The sequence below is a fragment of the Balaenoptera acutorostrata genome, chromosome 13 (genome assembly GCF_949987535.1).
Source record: "Balaenoptera acutorostrata chromosome 13, mBalAcu1.1, whole genome shotgun sequence".
Taxonomy (NCBI): domain Eukaryota; kingdom Metazoa; phylum Chordata; class Mammalia; order Artiodactyla; family Balaenopteridae; genus Balaenoptera; species Balaenoptera acutorostrata.
The window spans coordinates 7,867,267-7,885,480 of NC_080076.1; the positions used below are offsets into that span (position 1 = coordinate 7,867,267).

Here is an 18,214-nt window from a genome sequence, read left to right on the forward strand (position 1 = left end):
GTCAAAAAGGATCTTGCTGTGATTTATGTCATAGAGTGTTCTGCCTGTGTTTTCCTCTAAGAGTTTTCTAGTGTCTGGCCTTACACTTAGGTCTTTAATCCATTTTGAGTTTATTTTTGTGTATGGTGTTAGGGAGTGTTCTAATTTCATTCTTTTACATGTAGCTGTCCAGTTTTCCCAGCATCACTTAATAAAGAGGCCGTCTTTTCTCCATTGTATTATTTTGCCTCCTTTATCAAAGATAAGATGACCATATGTGTGTGGGTTTATCTCTGGGCTTTCTATCCTGTTCCATGGATCTATATTTCTGTTTTTGTGCCAGTACCAAACTGTCTTGATTACTGTAGCTTTGTAATATAGTCTGAAGTCAGGGAGCCTGATTCCCCCAGCTCCATTTTTCATTCTCAAGATTGCTTTGGCTATTCAGGGTCTTTTGTGTTTCCATACAAATTGTGAAACTTTTTGTTCTAGTTCTGTGAAAAAGGCCATTGGTAGTTTGATAGGGATTGCATTGAATCTGTAGATTGCTTTGGGTAGTATAGTCATTTTCACAATGTTGATTCTTCCAATCCAAGAACATGGTATATCTCTCCATCTGTTTGTGTCATCTTTGATTTCTTTCATCAGCATCTTATAGTTTTCTGCATATGGGTCTTTTGTCTCCTTAGGTAGGTTTATTCCTAGGTATTTTATTCTTTTTGTTGCAATGGTAAATGGGAGTGTTTCCTTAATTTCTCTTTCAGATTTTTCATCATTAGTGTATAGGAATGCAAGAGACTTCTGTGCCTTGATTTTGTATCCTGCTACTTTACCAAATTCATTGATTACCTCTAATACTTTTCTGGTAGCATCTTTAGAATTCTCTATATATAGTATCATGTCATCTGTAAACAGTGACAGCTTAACTTCTTCTTTTCCGATTTGGATTCCTTTTATTTCTTTTTCTTCTCTGATTTCCGTGGCTAGGACTTCCAAAACTGTGTTGAATAAGAGTGGTGAGAGTGGATATCCTTGTCTTGTTCCTGAACTTAGAACGATGCTTTCAGTTTTCTACCATTGAGAATGATGTTTGCTGTGTGTTTTTCATATATGGCCTTTATTATGTTGAAATAGGTTCCCTCTATGCCCACTTTCTGGAGAGTTTTTATCATAAATGGGTGTTGAATTTTGTCAAAAGTTTTTTCTGCATCTATTGAGATGATCATATGGTTTTTCTTCTTCAATTTGTTAATATGGTGTATCACATTGATTGATTTGTGTATATTGAAGAAACCTTGCATCTCTGGGATAAATCCCACTTGATCATGGTGTATGATCCTTTTAATGTGTTGTTGGATTCTGTGCTGGTATTTTGTAGAGGAATTTTGCACCTATATTCATCAGTGATATTGGTCTGTAATTTTCTCTATCTATCCTGTAGAATGTTCCATGCGCACTTGAGAAGAAAGTGTAATCAGCTGTTTTTGGATTGAATGTCCTATTAATATCAATTAAATCTTTCTGGTCTATTGTGTCATTTAAAGCTTGTGTTTCCTTATTAATTTTCTGTTTGGATGATCTCTCCATTGGTGTATGTGAATTGTTAAAGTCCCCCACTATTATTGTGTTACTGTCAATTTCCTCTTGTATAGCTGTTAGCAGTTGCCTTATGTATTGAGGCGCTCCTATGTTGGGTGCATGTATATTTATAATTGTTATATCTTCTTCTTGGATTGATCCCTTGATCATTATGTAGTGTCCTTCCTTGTCTCTTGTAACATTCTTTATTTTAAAGTCTATTTTATCTGATATGAGTATTGCTACTCCAGCTTTCTTTTGATCTCCATTTTCATGGAATATCTTTTTCCGTCTCCTCACTTTCAGTCTGTATGTGTCCCTAGGTCTGAGGTGAGTCTCTTGTAGACAGCATATATATGGGTCTTGTTTTTGTATCCATACAACAAGCCTGTGTCTGTTGGTTGGAGTATTTAATCCATTCACATTTAGGGTAATTATCGATATGTATGTTCCTATTACCATTTTCTTAGTGGTTTTGGGTTTGTTATTGTAGGTCTTTCCCTTCTCTTGTGTTTCCTGCCTAGAGAAGTTCCTTTAGCATTTGTTGTAAAGCTGGTTTGGTGGTGCTGAATTCTCTTAGCTTTTGCTTGTCTGTAAAGGTTTTAATTTCTCCTTCATATCTGAATGAGATCCTTTCTGGGTAGAGTAATCTTGGTTGTAGGTTTTTCCCCTTCATCACTTTAAATATGTCCTGCCCCTCTCTTCTGGCCTGTAGAGTTTCTTCTGAAAGATCAGCTGTTAACCTTATGGGGATTCCCTTGTATGTTATTTGTTGTTTTTCCCTTGCTGCTTTTAATATTTTTTCTTTGTATTTAATTTTTGACAGTTTGATTAATATGTGTCTTACGTGTTTCTCCTTGGATTTATCCTGTATGGGACTCTCTGTGCTTCCTGGAGTTGATTAACTCTTTCCTTTCCCATATTAGGGAAGTTTCAACTATAATCTCTTCAAATATTTTCTCAGTCCCTTTCTTTTTCTCTTTTTCTTCTGGGACCCTTTTAATTCGAATGTTGGTGCATTTAATGTTGTCCTAGAGGGCTCTGAGACTGTCCTCAATTCTTTTCATTTTTTTTTTCTTTATTCTGCTCTGTGGTAGTTATTTCCACTATTTTATCTTCCAGGTCACTTACCCGTTCTTCTGCCTCAGTTATTCTGCTATTGATCCCTTCTAGAGAATTTTAAATTTCATTTATTGTGTTGTTCATCACTGTTTATTTGCTCTTTAGTTCTTCTAGGTCTTTGTTAAACATTTCTTGTATTTTCTCCGTTGTATTTCCAAGATTTTGGATCATCTTTACTATCATTACTCTGAATTCTTTTTCAGGTAGACTGCCTATTTTCTCTTCATTTGTTTGGTCTGGTGGGTTTTTACCTTGCTCCTTCATCTGCTGTGTGTTTCTCTGTCTTCTCATTTTGCTTAATTTACTGTGTTTGGGGTCTCCTTTTCACAGGCTGCCAGTTTGTAGTTCCCGTTGTTTTTGGTGTCTGCCCCCAGTGGCTAAGGTTGGTTCTTTTGGTTGTGTAGGCTTCCTGGTTGAGGGGAATAGTGCCTGTGTTCTGGTGGATGAGGCTGGATCTTGTCTTTCTGGTAGGCAGGACCACGTCCGGTGGTGTGGTTTGGAGTGTCTGTGACCTTATTATGATTTTAGGCAGCCTCTCTGCTAATGGGTGGGGTTGTGTTCCTGTCTTGCTGGTTGTTTGGTTAGGGTGTCCAGCACTGTAGCTTGCTGGTTGTTGAGTGGAGCTGGGTCTTAGCATTGAGACGGAGATCTCTGGGAGAGCTTTCGCTGTTTGATGTTACGTGGAGCCAGGAGGTCTCTGGTGGACCAATGTCCTGAACTCGGCTCTCCCACCTCAGAGGCACAGGCCTGACACCCGGCCAGAGCACCAAGACCCTGTCAGCCGCTGGGCTGGGAGAAAAAAAGAAAGAAAGAAATTAAAAAATAAAATAAAATAAAATGAAGTTATTAAGATAAAAAATAAAAAATAATTATTAAAAAGTAATTAATAAAAGAAAGTAAAAAGAGAGCAACCAAACCAAAAAACAAATCCACCAATTATAACAAGCGCTAAAAACTATACTAAACAAACAATCAAACAAACAAAAAATGGACAGACAGACTCTTCGGACAAATGGTAAATACAAAGCTATACCTACAAAAGCACAAAGAAGCATACATAAACATACTCACAAAAAGAGAAGGAAAAAAATATATATATCTATATATAAAAAAAAGAAAGGAGGAAGAGAGCAACCAAATCAATAAACAAATCTACCAATTATAATAGGCTCTAAATACTAAACTAAGATAAACATAAAACCACAAACAAATTAGTTGCAGAAAGCAAACCCCAAGTCTACAGTTGCTCCCAAAGTCCACCTCCTCAATTTGGGACGATTCGTTGTCTATTCAGGTATTCCACAGGTGCAGGTACATCAAGTTCATTGTGGAGATTTAATCCGCTGCTCCTGAGGCTGCTGGGAGAGATTTCCCTTTCTCTTCTTTGTTCGCACAGCTCCCAGGGTTCAGCTTTGGATTTGGCCCCGCCTCTGCGTGTAGGTCACCTGAGGGCGTCTGTTCTTCGCTCAGACAGGACGGGGTTAAAGGAGCAGCTGTTTCGGGGGCTCTGGCTCACGCAGGCCGCGGAGAGGGAGGGGTAGGGATGGGGGGCGAGCCTGCAGCGGCAGAGGCCGGCATGACATTGCACCAGCCTGAGGCGCGCCGTGCATTCTCCCAGGGAAGTTGTCCCTAGATCATGGGACCCTGGCAGTGGCGGGCTGCACAGGGTCCCGGGAGGGGAGGTGTGGAGAGTGACCTGTGCTCGCACACAGGCTTCTTGGTGGCGGCAGCAGCAGCCTTAACGTCTCCTGCCCGTCTCTGGGGTCCGCGCTGATAGCTGCGGCTTGCGCCTGTCTCTGGAGCTCGTTTAGGCGGCGCTCTGAATCCCCTCTCCTCGTGCACCAGGAAACAATGGTCTTCTACCTCTTAGGCAGCTCCAGACCTTTTCCTGGACTCCCTCCCGGCTAGCCGTGGCGCACTAGCCCCCTTCAGGCTGTGTTCACGCAGCCAACCCCAGTCCTCTCCCTGCGATCCGACCGAAGCCCGAGCCTCAGCTCCCAGCCCCCGCCCACCCCGGCGGGTGAGCAGACAAGCCTCTCGGGCTGGTGAGTGCTGGTCGACACCGATCCTCTGTGCGGGAATCTCTCCGCTTTGCCCTCTGCACCCCTGTTGCTGTGCTCTCCTCCGTGGCTCCGAAGCTCCCCCCTCCACCACCTGCTGTCTCCGCCCACGAAGGGACTTCCTAGTGTGTGGAAACCTTTCCTCCTTCACAGCTCCCTCCCACTGGTGTGGGTCCTGTCCCTATTCTTTTGTCTCTGTTATTTCTTTTTTCTTTTGCCCTACCCAGGTACGTGGGGAGTTTCTTGCCTTTTGGGAGGTCTGAGGTCTTCTGCCAGCGTTCAGTAGGTGTTCTGTAGGAGTTGTTCCACATGTAGATGTATTTCTGATGTATTTGTGGGGAGGAAGGTGATCTCCACGTCTTACTGTTTCGCCATCTTGCAGGTCTCCTGTCCATCACCAATCATTTTGATAGAACTTTCTGGGTGGCTTCCGCCTTAGCATCCAAGAATTCGAGGACCGAAGTATAATCATTTGCTTCTTCTTTTCAGACGGTTTTGAGACAGCTGTGCCATCAAATAGCCAGACAGTCTCAGAACCTGGAAAAAATGTCACACTCACCTGCCAGCCTCAAATGAAATGGCTGTTACAAGAAGTTACATGGGAAAAGATCCAGCCCCATCAGATTGACCTCTTAACTAGCTGCAACTTGTCCCAAGGAAGAAGTTACACTTCAAAGTACCCAAGACAGATACTGAGCAACTGCACCCAGGGAATGAGGAGGACCTTCATCACCATGCCCCACATTATGGCCTCTGACTCAGGACTCTACCGCTGTGGCTTCAAAGCCAGCACAGGAGAAACTGAAACCTTCGTGATGAGACTGATCATAACCGATGGTGAGTAGGTGACAGATGCCTTAACGTGTCAAAAATGGAAAAAGCCAGCCACTGTGGATTGGTTTCTTTTGTCTTTTTCATGACTTTATTATTCAAAATATCTTTAATGATTGAATATAGTAAGTTGTCAGTTATCGAATGTTAGTGTTTACCTTGCTAATCCATCAATCTTTTTCACAATCTTTTCATATTAGCTCAAACTGCTTCCCTGACATCGAACCATCAAGCATCTTGAATTTCTCAAACTTTTATAACTAGGAAACTGATACCCTTGAGTCATTTAATAACTTCGTCTATTTGCAATGGTCCCGACTCTTAAATTAGAAATTATTTGAGATTAAGGATTATGACATCTCTGCTTAGAGCTGTCAACGTATCTTTCCAGAATGTGCTTAATAAGTGTTCTTGACCGATTCTGTGTATGTTAATATTTCTGTATGTCTAGTAGGGACTGTGTCTATATTATTTCCCAGTTTTCTAGCTGGATTATTTCTAGGTTTTCTTCATCAACACAACATTTGAGGTTTAGTGATTGCTGATCAAAGAAACCTGAACTCTCAGAAGGTCCACTGCAATGTTTGGGGAGAAAATTTTCATGAACTTTGTTCACATATATATCTTTCAAAAAGGTGATTTCCTTTTTTTAGTTCTCTTGTTTTGCATATTCTATATAAATGGTGTATAATTGCTAGTCAATAGACGTGGAGGATGGAAATTATAAATGGAGATTGCAGAAATTTTCATTAGGAAATCACGGGGCCACAGCCAAGAGATCCTGTATCTTTCCTCTGTGAGGTATGGGGTCAACCAAGGGGTAGCGTAGAGGAATAGATGCTGTAGGTTCTGAATCTTGCTTGTGATGGCTTGGTGGAGATTACTGCCTCTGGACTCTGTGCTCCTGAGTTAGACCATGAGAATATTACGGAGGAGAAATAAACTTCATTTCTTTCTTTGGCCTTAGTTTCTGCTAAAATTCACTCATTTTTCTCCCAGGTGATTTGGATTCCTAAACAGTTTGAAGTTGTAGACAAAATGTATTTTTTTAGGGATTTATTAATCCAGAACCTTCTGTCCCACTCCTCTGAATTTATAATAGATGCAACTATTGTAGGCATGGCAGTTTTCTGAGCTGGTATGCGCTGGGCTGCCAGATACGTCCATTTCCGTGACCCGGTGTGATGAACCTCAGCCTTTTATCATCTCTTCCTACATAGAAAATAATGTCCATGACAGTTAATTTATACGATAGAACCATAGGACCGGAATCCCAGAGCACTGGTGTCACTGCCTGCAGGCTCAAATAGCCTCTACCAATACGGATCAACTACAATTTTTAGCCCAGTTTAGTTATGTTATTAAAATTCTGGGTGATAAGTGGGTATCCAGATGAAACATACTGTTTCCAACATCACAAGTGAGTTGATTACTCAATCAGGGCCTATTATGTCGTTGTAGCTTTACAGTTGCCTCTGCCCACATCAGTTCTTTTATGAGACATCTAATTAAAAAAAAAAAAAAAGCAACCAGTCAGTCTTTCAGTTTGTTTTGTGAGCCCACACGTTGATTTATTCATCTTTCCTAAGGCACACAGTCCTGGAATGTTTGCCTGCAGTCATTGTTTATACGTACCGTATTTGTGTAGATAAACAAGGTATTGGATTGACAAGTTAATATCAGAGAGAAGGAAATGTTGAAAATCTAATGTTAAGTGGATTTGATGGTGCTCTTACATAAGGAACATTGATGAATTTGTATTGTTATCACTACTATAAACAAAGTAAGTTGGTGGTATTAGAAATAGGTAATCCTAGGAACTGCTTTTCTTTAAGTGGATCTTTATCCTCAGCCTGAATTTCAAGTAATTTTCATGACACTTTCCTCCCCTTAGGAACTTAGAGTACAGGTAGGAATTCAAATTCAGAAAAATGTACTGATTTTCTTCCCACTTAAAATCCATGACCACACTTGTGTGAGAGACCTGCCTAATGACTCCAAAGGCAAAATAGCCATTTGGACTCCTTTGTCGTGTGTGTGCTTTTTTTATTTTAAAGCATCTGGGAATTGTTAACAGCTTGTAATTGTCTCTTAGAGCCTTATTAGAAACTGAACTTAGATGACTGTGTGAAGTTTTCCCCAAAGGCAAGTAGAAAATTACTTAAAATTAAAAAAAAAAATTAGTTCTTCATGTAAGATTAATGGCATTTCATTCTTAATAGCAATTCTAGTTTTAAGTATTACAATTCAATTAGTCAGACAACTACTTCCAACTTCAACTGAGGTATTTCAAACATGTACTGACCTGACCCTTGACAGATATTCAAAGGTGACCTAGTAGGTTTGCAGAGGTCTGTGTTATTTAAAAGAGCAAGAAATGAAGAATAAACACGGATCTGTCATTTGTAGAGATCCATCTTTGAACCCCCATTTGTATCTGAAAGTTATTTACACTGAAACGATTCAGGGGTTTTTAAGAGTTATTTATTTAACAGAGGAGTATGCTTGGATAATTTAATAAAATAAATATTTTGTAATTCTCATTGGTCACTCTAAACTTCATTTCCAGAGTTAATTTGATGCATTTCACTTTGCCTAAAACTCAAAAATAACTATGATGTTCACAATCCTTTAAGTATAAGAGTAGTGTTTTATTTAATTAACCCACAGGAAGAGATTCTTCCTTTCACGGATGTAAGGTTGAACTGTTTAAAGCTCTCCACGGCACTGGTGAGGAGTGAGAAATGGCTTTAGCTAAGGTGAATAGTGAGTGAAATGAAAAATCCCTATCAACACAGTGATGGACACAGGCAAGTAAAGAGTAAATATTGAGATGAGAAACTACATTAACAAAGGATGGGATATTTTCTGTGGCTTCAAATCAAAGAAGCTCAAGGGCATGATGGATGTGCAAATGACCCCCAAATTGGGGCCACATAAGAGGTGAGTTTACAAATATAAAAAAATACAGGCTTGCAAAGTATAACCATTATTCTGATTTTTTCATGTTTTATATAGAGCACTGAGATAAATTCTTCACTCTTTTAATTTGTATGTGTATATACACAAATTTTGTGAATTAAGATAACTGTGAATATTGTTAGGTGGAACAATCTGCCATATGGTAAACATTCAATAAATACATGTGCTTGTGTGGGCAATTTTACACTCACAAGAAACACACAAATCCCAAATACTTTAATCAAAACAGGTTGTTTTGCTTTTATGCTGGCTACTGTCTTCTCTTCCTGGTCTAATAAGTAAAGATATCAGTTTTGAAATCCAATCATGCAATTCCTTTTTTTTAATCACTGGCTATTTTAAAAATGGAGAGATCAGATGGATAATTAAACTCTAGAGCATAAAGCTGCAGATTTTGCAATTATTACCAGAGCGCTTATTTCTTATAGCCAGGCATTAGCTTTCACATGTTTTGTAGAGCACTTAGTAAACAGTTTTTTAATTAAAATGTCTTAAGTTGGATAGAATATTTGGAGGTAAATATTCAGCCCAAAGCTTGCTGTCTGTTTCATATTCTGAAAATATCCGTATGACATTTATAGCACATTTATATATAGTCCTTTATAAATGCCATATAGTTTGAAGTATAAAGTTTTCTAAGGACCCAAGGGAAAAGTTATAAATAGCAATTATAAGAACTAAGTGTCACAGGGCTTTGTCTTGGCTACTACGTGACAAACTCACACGTTATGCTTATGTTTGTGCCAGTGACTCTAAGAACTTACTGGTAATTACTCATTTAGTTGTCACAACAGCTCTATTATTATCTACATTTTATGGATGAGGAAAGTGAGGCATGGAGAGGTTAAGTGAGGCATGAAGCCTTATCCAAGGTTTCACAGCTAGTAGGGAGAGGGGCTGGGATTCAAAGCCATGCAGACTGGCTTCAGGGTTCTTTTTCTTAACTGTGGCACTATATTGCTTCTCCAAGTGGAAGGAAAAAATCATTACTGCCATCAACAGCAACATCACCAGAGAAGCTGGCTACTGTGGAGTTCCACAGCCTTGCGTTCATCCTTTTAGGAGGTTTCTAGGTACAGTGGGTTACCTACTGAACCAACATGTAGAGCATCTGTAGGCAAAGGAGTGGGAGTTTGATCACCCACTCTTTTCTTCCAGCTCCACCTGCTCAGGTCACCCCAGGTGCTGTGTCTGCGGGTTCCCCACTGACTTGTCCCCTTTTCTGGGGTTTGCAGGTATCCTGAAGTCACGTGAGGGAGGGTGTTCACACAGTCATATGAGGGACAAGCAGAATCAGGTAGTAGGTATCAGGGTCTGGAGGGGAGTGCTGGTTGCTGATGAAGTCATGTCCACGCCAGGAACAGACTAGGGGAACTTTAGGAGTAGCCTCCAGGCAAAGGCGAATTAAGGTTCTTGCTGGAGAGGACTGGTGAGAGCTCAGCTCTCACGTGACTCATTGGCTTTGCAAACACCTGCCTCCAAGGTCTTCACCAGACCCGCCCAGCAGAATCTCCCTGTGGGAAAGCTTGCTCCCTTGAGCAACTTCCCTGGGATCGGCTCAGAGTTCCCAAACACACCCTCCTTCCATCTTAAGTTCCTCCTTCCTCTCAAATCCTGCTCTCCCTCTAGTTCTCGTAGCTGACTAATGACCATTGAACCCAGAGCTGGAGTTATTAGTCATCAGAATAAGGACAGCAAGGACTTAACCTTCAAAATCTCCCAAGAAAAAACAAAAGTTTATTTTCTATATTAAATATTCTGAAGAGTTATAGTCTCTTATATTTATGGACCTTTATCTTGAACAGCTAAATAAATAAATAATTTAAATGGTATGTTATGCCTACTTATGTTTTATTGCATGGGTAAAATGTTCATCTTGATTTTAGTGGAGCATTTGAAAAATTTCCTATTATATCCTCATGGATAAGCATGATAGTGACACAGTAATGTAGAGTTACACTTGGTTAAACAACAGTAATAACAACAATGTGTTGGGGAATTAGAATTGGAAACAAAATCTCCTCCTTACCCAGAAAAGTGCTCCACAAAGGAAGAAGGGAAAGAAAACAATTTTATTGTTGAATAAGCATGAAACCAGAATTGTGATACACATCACAGGCAGTCCACTAAGAGACTGCAAAGACAGAAGGAAATCTTAACCTTTTGTAAAGCCTGGCAGATACAACCCATTATATGCATGTTCTCAAGGTAAACAGTAACTAGTCCTCAAGTAGGAGGACTTGATAGCATCATTTGTCACACACAGCCCATCCTAAATTCACCTGCTATGACCATCTGTGTTAGCTAGTTGGCTTTATCCAAAGGAAGAATGAGCTTCTTACATCGTTACGCCAGGAGGTAGTTTTGCACCTCGGAGCAAGGTGCCCTTGGAAGTTAGGCTTCTACCTTGCCACAGAATTGGAAGATATGGGCTCTCTCTTCTTTGATGATTACATTCCAAAGATATAGCTTTGATTTGTTACAGCAAAAGGATACAAAGCAAAATCAGCAAAGGGAAAAGATGCGTGGGGCAAAGTCAAAAGGACTAATTCAGAAGGAAATTCAAAGTCAGAAGGAAAGCAGGTGTTTAGCATAAACCACATTGTTTGTATCAACAGTTTAGACTCAGTAAACCACCCTAACAGTTAAGAAATGGTGAGAACACTCCCCAAATCCAAGTTCCCACACACTAGCCAAGGGCCAACCTTGTAACCAGGCCTTTCTAAGGCCAGCAGTCTTCGGGCTGCTACATTAACTCTTTTCTGCACACTAATTCACCACAGAAGTGAGCAGGAAGTGTACAGGTCTTGACATTCTGACTTGTGATGCGTAAATACAATCTCGTTTAATAAATAATATCTGTTTATGAAAATGGAGAAATATTTTAAGAAATATAACGTAAGACTAAGGAATACTTGGGTAGAAAGGTGAGACATCTAATATGATGGAGTCAGCCTTGAAAATTTTCTCAACAAATTACCAAATCAGAACGTTCACCATCCCTGTGCCGCATATGCTGACTTGGGTACCCTTACGGTACTTCAATCGCTGTAGAGAGCTATGGCCCAGAGTACAGCCAGTGCACATAGTGACACCAGAAAGTGTAGCTACTGCGGTCAGCCTGTTGAGTAGTAGACTTTACAGCCTATCTTAGACTATGTGTTTCTCAACTGATGTAAAGTTTTAAAGTGTTTAAGTCACTTGGGAAACTATTTTCCATCAAGAGAGGCAAAACCATTGCAGCAGAACGTGTACATAAGATTAGAAACTCTCTTCCTCATTGGCTTGCTCTGTAATTACAGGACAATTATTTAGATTCTCTGCATCTTATGTTTCTCAGTTAAAATCTGATAATACTTTTTTTTTGTTTTATTGAAGTATAGTTGATTTACAATATTGTGTTAGTTTCTGCTGTACAGCAAAGTGATTCAGTTATACATGTATATATATACTTTTTTATATTCCTATTATGGTTTATTACAGAATATTGAATATAGTTCCCTGTGCTATACAGTAGGACCTTGCTGTTTATCAATTCTATACATAATAGCTTGTATCTGCTAACCCCAAATTCCCAACCCACCCCTCCCCCTCCCCCCACTCCCTTAGCAACCACAAGTCTGTTCTCTATGTCTGTGAATCTGTTTCTGTTTCATAGATAAGTTCATTTGTGTCATATTTTAGATTCCACATATATGATAATACTTTCACTTTGAGGAGGAATAGTTACTATTCACTCAGAAGAAAAATTAGAGATTGATGTCATGGCCCTTTAATTCTCTGAAAATAATTTATTCCCTAGGACCTTCTTCCTATAAAACAGGGAAAGGTTTCTGAAATACAAAGAGTATAGAATTGATCTGCACAAAGAAAGTTGACCTTTGAAAACTTGGAATCATATTACCATGCCTGTATTTCAGGCATACAGGAACGTTCAACAGACTTCAGACTACCATTTTTTCCGGTGGTCCTCCAAAGCTACAACCATTTTATACATGTTTATCAACACCACTTCTACCTTTCCCCAGAAAGGTGAATCTAGTTACAGGAACAAGCATCCTCTGTTATACATGACTAGTGCAACATGGAATTTCAAAAAGAATAGAAACTAGTTATTTAACTCTAATTTTGAATGTGTGCGTACAAAATATAAGTTCACTCTTAATAGTTTACATTATGTGGTGCTTAAATATATAAAGCCCCTCTACATGTTTTATCTAGCGCCACCCCCATAGCCACCCTTGGATTGATTTCATCCTCATTTTGCAGTTGCCAAAAAAGTGTCCAGAAGATCAAGTGATCTTACGTCAGGGTCTTCCGGGGAAAAGAATTAGAAGATAGGACTTAGAGCCCAAGGCTTCCCTCCTCCATCTATTTTTTCAGCAAATCAGTGTCTAATGTGGGACGAAGATTGGATGTTTGCATTGTACAGTGAGTCAAAAATTGGAATCAACCTGATAGTGCTGCGTCTGTCAACTAACACACATCTATCCTGTGGGAACACACATCTATCCTGTGGGAACACACACAGTGTGTATCCCATCTGTACATAGAGCGAAATCAAATATTTCTCTTCTTTTTAATGAGGTAAGACAGCAAGAATAACTTTTACTGGTATCTACCATGACCTGCCCAGGGCTGGGTAGAGGGTCAGGATCTCTGAGTTTTTCCCAACATGTTTTTTGGTCCAGATATTTAGTTTCTAAGTTACTTGGTTTCCCCAGTCCCTAACCCCACCCCAGACTCTAATAAAATATAAATAGTAAACATCAATGCCTGCTCTTACCCGCCTGGCTCTGAGGCAAGGACCTGGCAGCATTTATATCCCAAGCCTTTCTAAGGGTTTATAACTCAGCTGTAAATACTTGTCATTGGCAGGAACGTAGCCTGGAGGTTTGCAGTCCTCGAGTAAGTTACTCATTTATATATCTCACTAACGTGCTTTAAATTGTTTTAACTGTATTTATCTTTCTTTCCTTTTTTTAATAAATTTATTTATTTTATGTATTTATTTTTGGCTGCATTTGGTCTTCGTTGCTGCACGCAGGCTTTCTCTAGTTGCAGTGAGCGGGGGCACTCTTTGTTGCGGTGCGCGGGCTTCTCATTGAGGTGGCTTCTCGTTGCAGAACACGGGCTCTAGGCACGTGGGCTTCAGTAGTTGTGGCACGTGGGCTCAGTAGTTGTGGCTCTTGGGCTATAGAGCACAGGCTCAGTAGTTGTGGTGCACGGGCTTAGTTGCTCTGCGGCATGTGGGATCTTCCCAGACCAGGGCTCGAACCCATGTCCCCTGCATTGGCAGGTGGATTCTTAACCACTGTGCCACCAGGGGAGTCCTATTTATCTTTCTTGATGAGAGGGAAAATAATGGCTTTATGGTTCACGACACTCATGTCCTCCTATGAATCAACACTGCATTGGGATGAAGGTTGAAAAAAAAATTAGCAAAAAAGTGGCTGCCGAGAAGAGACAGTAATTCTTTCTTTAAGAGAGGGGCTTGAGGGCTGACGTTACTCAAGCTAAGGTCTATTAGCAGAATTTAGGAAAAAGTGAATGTTAGGAACTATTGATTAACTCCCTAAAGCACCCACACCCATTTGCTTTTCCATTTTGTTTTCGTTTTTAGCCGCACAGGGCCCAGCAAGTTGGATGCTTACACCAGCCTGGTCCAAGTCCTGCTGGTTCACATTAACGCAGCAGAGGGGTGGGAAGCTGAGAACGAGGTAACAAGTAGGATTGGCTACAGGCCGGGAGACTCTGGATTGTAAGTGAATCTCTACCAGACTCCCATGCTTTTTGTCGGTGCCCACCATTTCATCTCTAATGCCGGGTACACAGTCTGCCTTGAAACACTATGTGTTAAAAGATGAGTGAAGAAGATGGATCTGAGTCCAGCAGGTCACCCATTGCTAGAAGAGGTTAAAAAGAGGCAACATATTTCACATTAAGGAATGCATCTGAAATTTAGATTTTGGCTTTATAAGTGAGCAGTGTGAAACAAATGAAGATACTTTTCAGTGGTTTCTACTTAATTCATATAATTGAGAGCTTAGCAAAGAATGCCATCTTAATTCTTAAGGATTCTGAGTACACTTCTGCAAAGACTCTCTCTACATCCTGCACTTTAAATATAACCACTAAAAATTGGCAGAGTATTCTGCTTTAAGCATGCAGACCTTTAAATTTTTGTACTATTTTTTTCTGATTATTAAAAGCAACACATCATTTAGTACATCTGGAAAATAGCAAAAAGCTTAAAGAAACAATTGCTTTTAATTCTATTCCCTGAAGATCATCACTTTAAAATTTTGGCATGTTGCTGCCTGGCAGGCTTTTTCTCCTAAGTTCTATACTTGATTGAGATATCATAGCATGCACAACTGTGAATTCTGGCTTTGAAATTTTAATTAACTTTCTATCTAGAGTCAGCAGTTTTCCATTTCATTGGGATTCTTTACACCCATGGTCCTAATGTCTATAGCTGTGATTCTCTAAGAGGTGGCCCCAGACCAGCATCACACAGGAGCTGCAAATTCTGGGACCCACACAAACCTCCTGAGTCAGAAATTCTGAGGGGGGAGCTCAGCCATCTGTGGTTTAACGAGCCTCCCCCCACCCCCCTGCCCTGTGACTCTAATTACATTTGAGACCCTCAGCTGTGTAGTCTTACTTTAGAGTGCTGCTGGGAAATAAGGATTTTCTTTTTGCTGTTATAAATGTTCCGCAAAACTCTTTGTTCACATTTCTGAGCATTTCTTTAGGAAAAAAGTAATTAATCAAATGTGCAAGAAGCTCGTGGAAGGGTCTGACGCACAGAGAGCGATCTCTTCCCAGAGGCAGGTTGCGGCAGATTTCTCTCCCCAGATGGAGCCTGAGGTAGCCCATCTTGCCACCTTCTTCCTTTCATGCAAACTTGTCTTTAAGCACTTTTGGTTAATAAGTTGTTTTTATCTTTCTTATTGTCTTAACATAGGTTTTTCTTGATAGCAAAGGTATGTTAAAGATACTAATTTTTTGCCTTTACATGTTGTTTGTGATGATTTTGACCTACAGATATTTTTCATTTTGACCCAGTCAATCCTATGTATTTGCTTATTTGTATAAATTGAAAAGTCATTTCTCATTACAGAGATTAAATAATACTCACTTATAGTTTCTTCTCATGTTTACATTTAAACATTTAGATCTCTGTAGTCCACCCAGATTGGCTTTTTTTCTACTGTAATTAAGATCTAAATAGTATTTCAAAAAGCAGGTAAATAATTTTCTCAAAATACTGTCAATGAATTTTTTGATCATAACTTTCATTTTTTTCCACCATGCCAGTTTAATTTAACCTTAGCATCTACTGTATTCAAATTATATCAGCATAGCAACTGCGGTCCTTTTATAGGCCTGTGTTATAATGCAAATACTTTCAGGTATTTTGTTTGCTTTTAATAATGTGCCAAGAGCTTAAAAACATTAATTTCTTATTTGATGGGGAAAAAATATCCTTGTTCCTTTTGCAGTGGTGGTTCAATGTATTTTTTTTTTTTTTGCTGTTGTTGTTCAATGTATTTTTTGTTCTGAATAAATTTCACTTTCCTTCTCCCCATCGTATTTGGACAAAACCCTATCTTAGACACTACATACAAGGTCTTTAAAAGTGTTCATATATTTTTTCTATCTTTATTCACCTTACAGGTTAACAAATTTAAGACATAAAGATAATGTTTATTTTTTGACTTAGTTTCTTTTTGCAGTAAAGCTTGCAAAAGAATGAGTGGAGTGGACTTTGAGCTCTTATGAAAAAAATCTCAGCTATAGTGGGTCAGGAAGGAAGAAATCATCTGAGTGAAAGACTGGGAAGAATGCTGTGAAAAGTATGGTTTATAGGTTGCTGTGGGATTCCAGATAGCCTGGGAGTCAGGGTACAAGCATTCGAGCTTTTATTTCAAGAGAGAGGGAAGCTGTGCTGTTCTCTGCCATAGCTGCCCCTTTCCTGCAAATTTCCTGGAAAATTTGCTGCCTAAAGATATAGAGATGGCCATAAAGATGGTGCCTCGGTTTCAATTCAATCCTGTTTCCATCAACAACACATACTGATGAGTTTCTTCTCCTTGTAAGGAGCTCTGTGGGTGGCGGTGGGTGAGGTGTGCTGTGGGCAGGAGGACATTTGAAAGATGAAATGGTCTCTGACCTCATGGGATCTGGCTCCAGAGGTGAGCAAATATTTGAATATTGCCTCATTAGACTCTTATCACAGCTCTGTGATGTAATTAGAAGTGTTGGCATCACTTGACAGTTGAAGGAGGGCTGGCAGAGAAGGTTAGGAATTTGCTGGAGGTCAAACAGCTAAACAGTGAAAGAACCAGGATGAGAATTTCAGATTCCCTGACCATTGCTCTTTCCAGTTAATCGCTGAGTTGGAAAAGTAACATGCTTTTCCTGATTATTTTTATCATTAACCATAATTGAATAGACAATATTTCTTGAACAAAATTCCACTTATAAACATCAAAGTTACATACTGTTGTGTCTTGGATGACTTAATGCATTAGAACTAAGAAGTAATCTTCATTTATATGCTTTTTTGATGGGGTTTTTTTCTACAAAAGATTTCATGTATGTGATCAGAAGCTCATTAGAATGAAGTGGTATCTGTCTTGAATGTTTTCTATTCTTGGTCTTCTTAAGGTGTCAAACCCACCATTAGATCAAGGAACTAGTGAAAATCTGTGAGAAGTCAGAACTATTTAGGAGACTGAAAGAAAAGTCTTTTTCCCCTATGTCATCCTATTTTTTATTGGAATCTTTGTTTTACATTGTTACCCTGTGATGATTAATATATCCTTTCCTAATTTTCCCACTTCCCTTTCTTTTCTGGCTTTAGCTGAGTTCCTAATTCCTCCTATAATTTTGTTTCCTCCAGGTAAAACCAATAACCAATCCATCCTCTTCATGGCTGCAGGGACAGCTTTGTTGTTGCTGTTGATTATCCTAATTACCACCGTCATTGCCATTCCTTATAAGAGGTGAGTATTGCAGCTCCTCCTGGGTCTGGTTTTCCCTGAGTAATTCTGATGCTGGAGTTTCTCTATTAATAACCCAGTAGTTGCTCAAGCTGTCTTACGACTCAGGTACTGAGTCCCTGTACTTTGAGCGCTGCTCTTGTACGTAACGGAGAAGGAGCTGTGGTAAAGTTGGAGGAGGAGGCTAGCGTGGCTCATTTCAGAACTAGTAGGAGTGGGCAGTGCACCCCTGCACTAACAAAGCCGGCTGCCTGGTGCCTCTGCTCTGCCTGCTACCCCGTCTCTCCTCCTCCTCCTGCAAAGGAGAAAGGCTGCCAGGTGAGGGGGAGGTATGTGTGTGTGACAGAGAGAGAGAGAGAGATGGATTCTGAGAGGAGAAGATCAGGGTTGAACAGTAATAATGCCTTCATTTATTCATTCATTAAGTATTTATTGTGACAGTGGTGACTGAGATATAGTGGCATGCATATTCTAATAAGCAAACAACGTGATTTTAAATGGTTATATATTCTCTGAAACAATCAATGTAGGTGCCTTTATTACAAATTATTGAGAAGAAAAGAGTTGGGAGGGGCTGCCCTAGAGAGAGCTGGTGGCCATTTGGCCTCTTCTAAAGTTTCCTACCTCTTACTGTCTGTGGCACACTTGGCA

At 39.8% G+C, this 18,214-nt stretch overlaps 1 protein-coding gene across 1 annotated transcript in view; it reads left to right on the top strand.

Annotated features, from left to right (window-relative positions):
- The window catches only part of CD226 (CD226 molecule), a 92,281-nt gene that overhangs the window by 62,580 nt on the left and 11,487 nt on the right, over positions 1-18,214 (top strand). The window contains exons 4-5 of the mRNA XM_007189943.2: positions 5,229-5,576; positions 17,464-17,566. Of these exons, the coding sequence (XP_007190005.1) occupies positions 5,229-5,576; positions 17,464-17,566 (451 nt within the window). The remainder of the gene's footprint in view (positions 1-5,228; positions 5,577-17,463; positions 17,567-18,214) is intronic.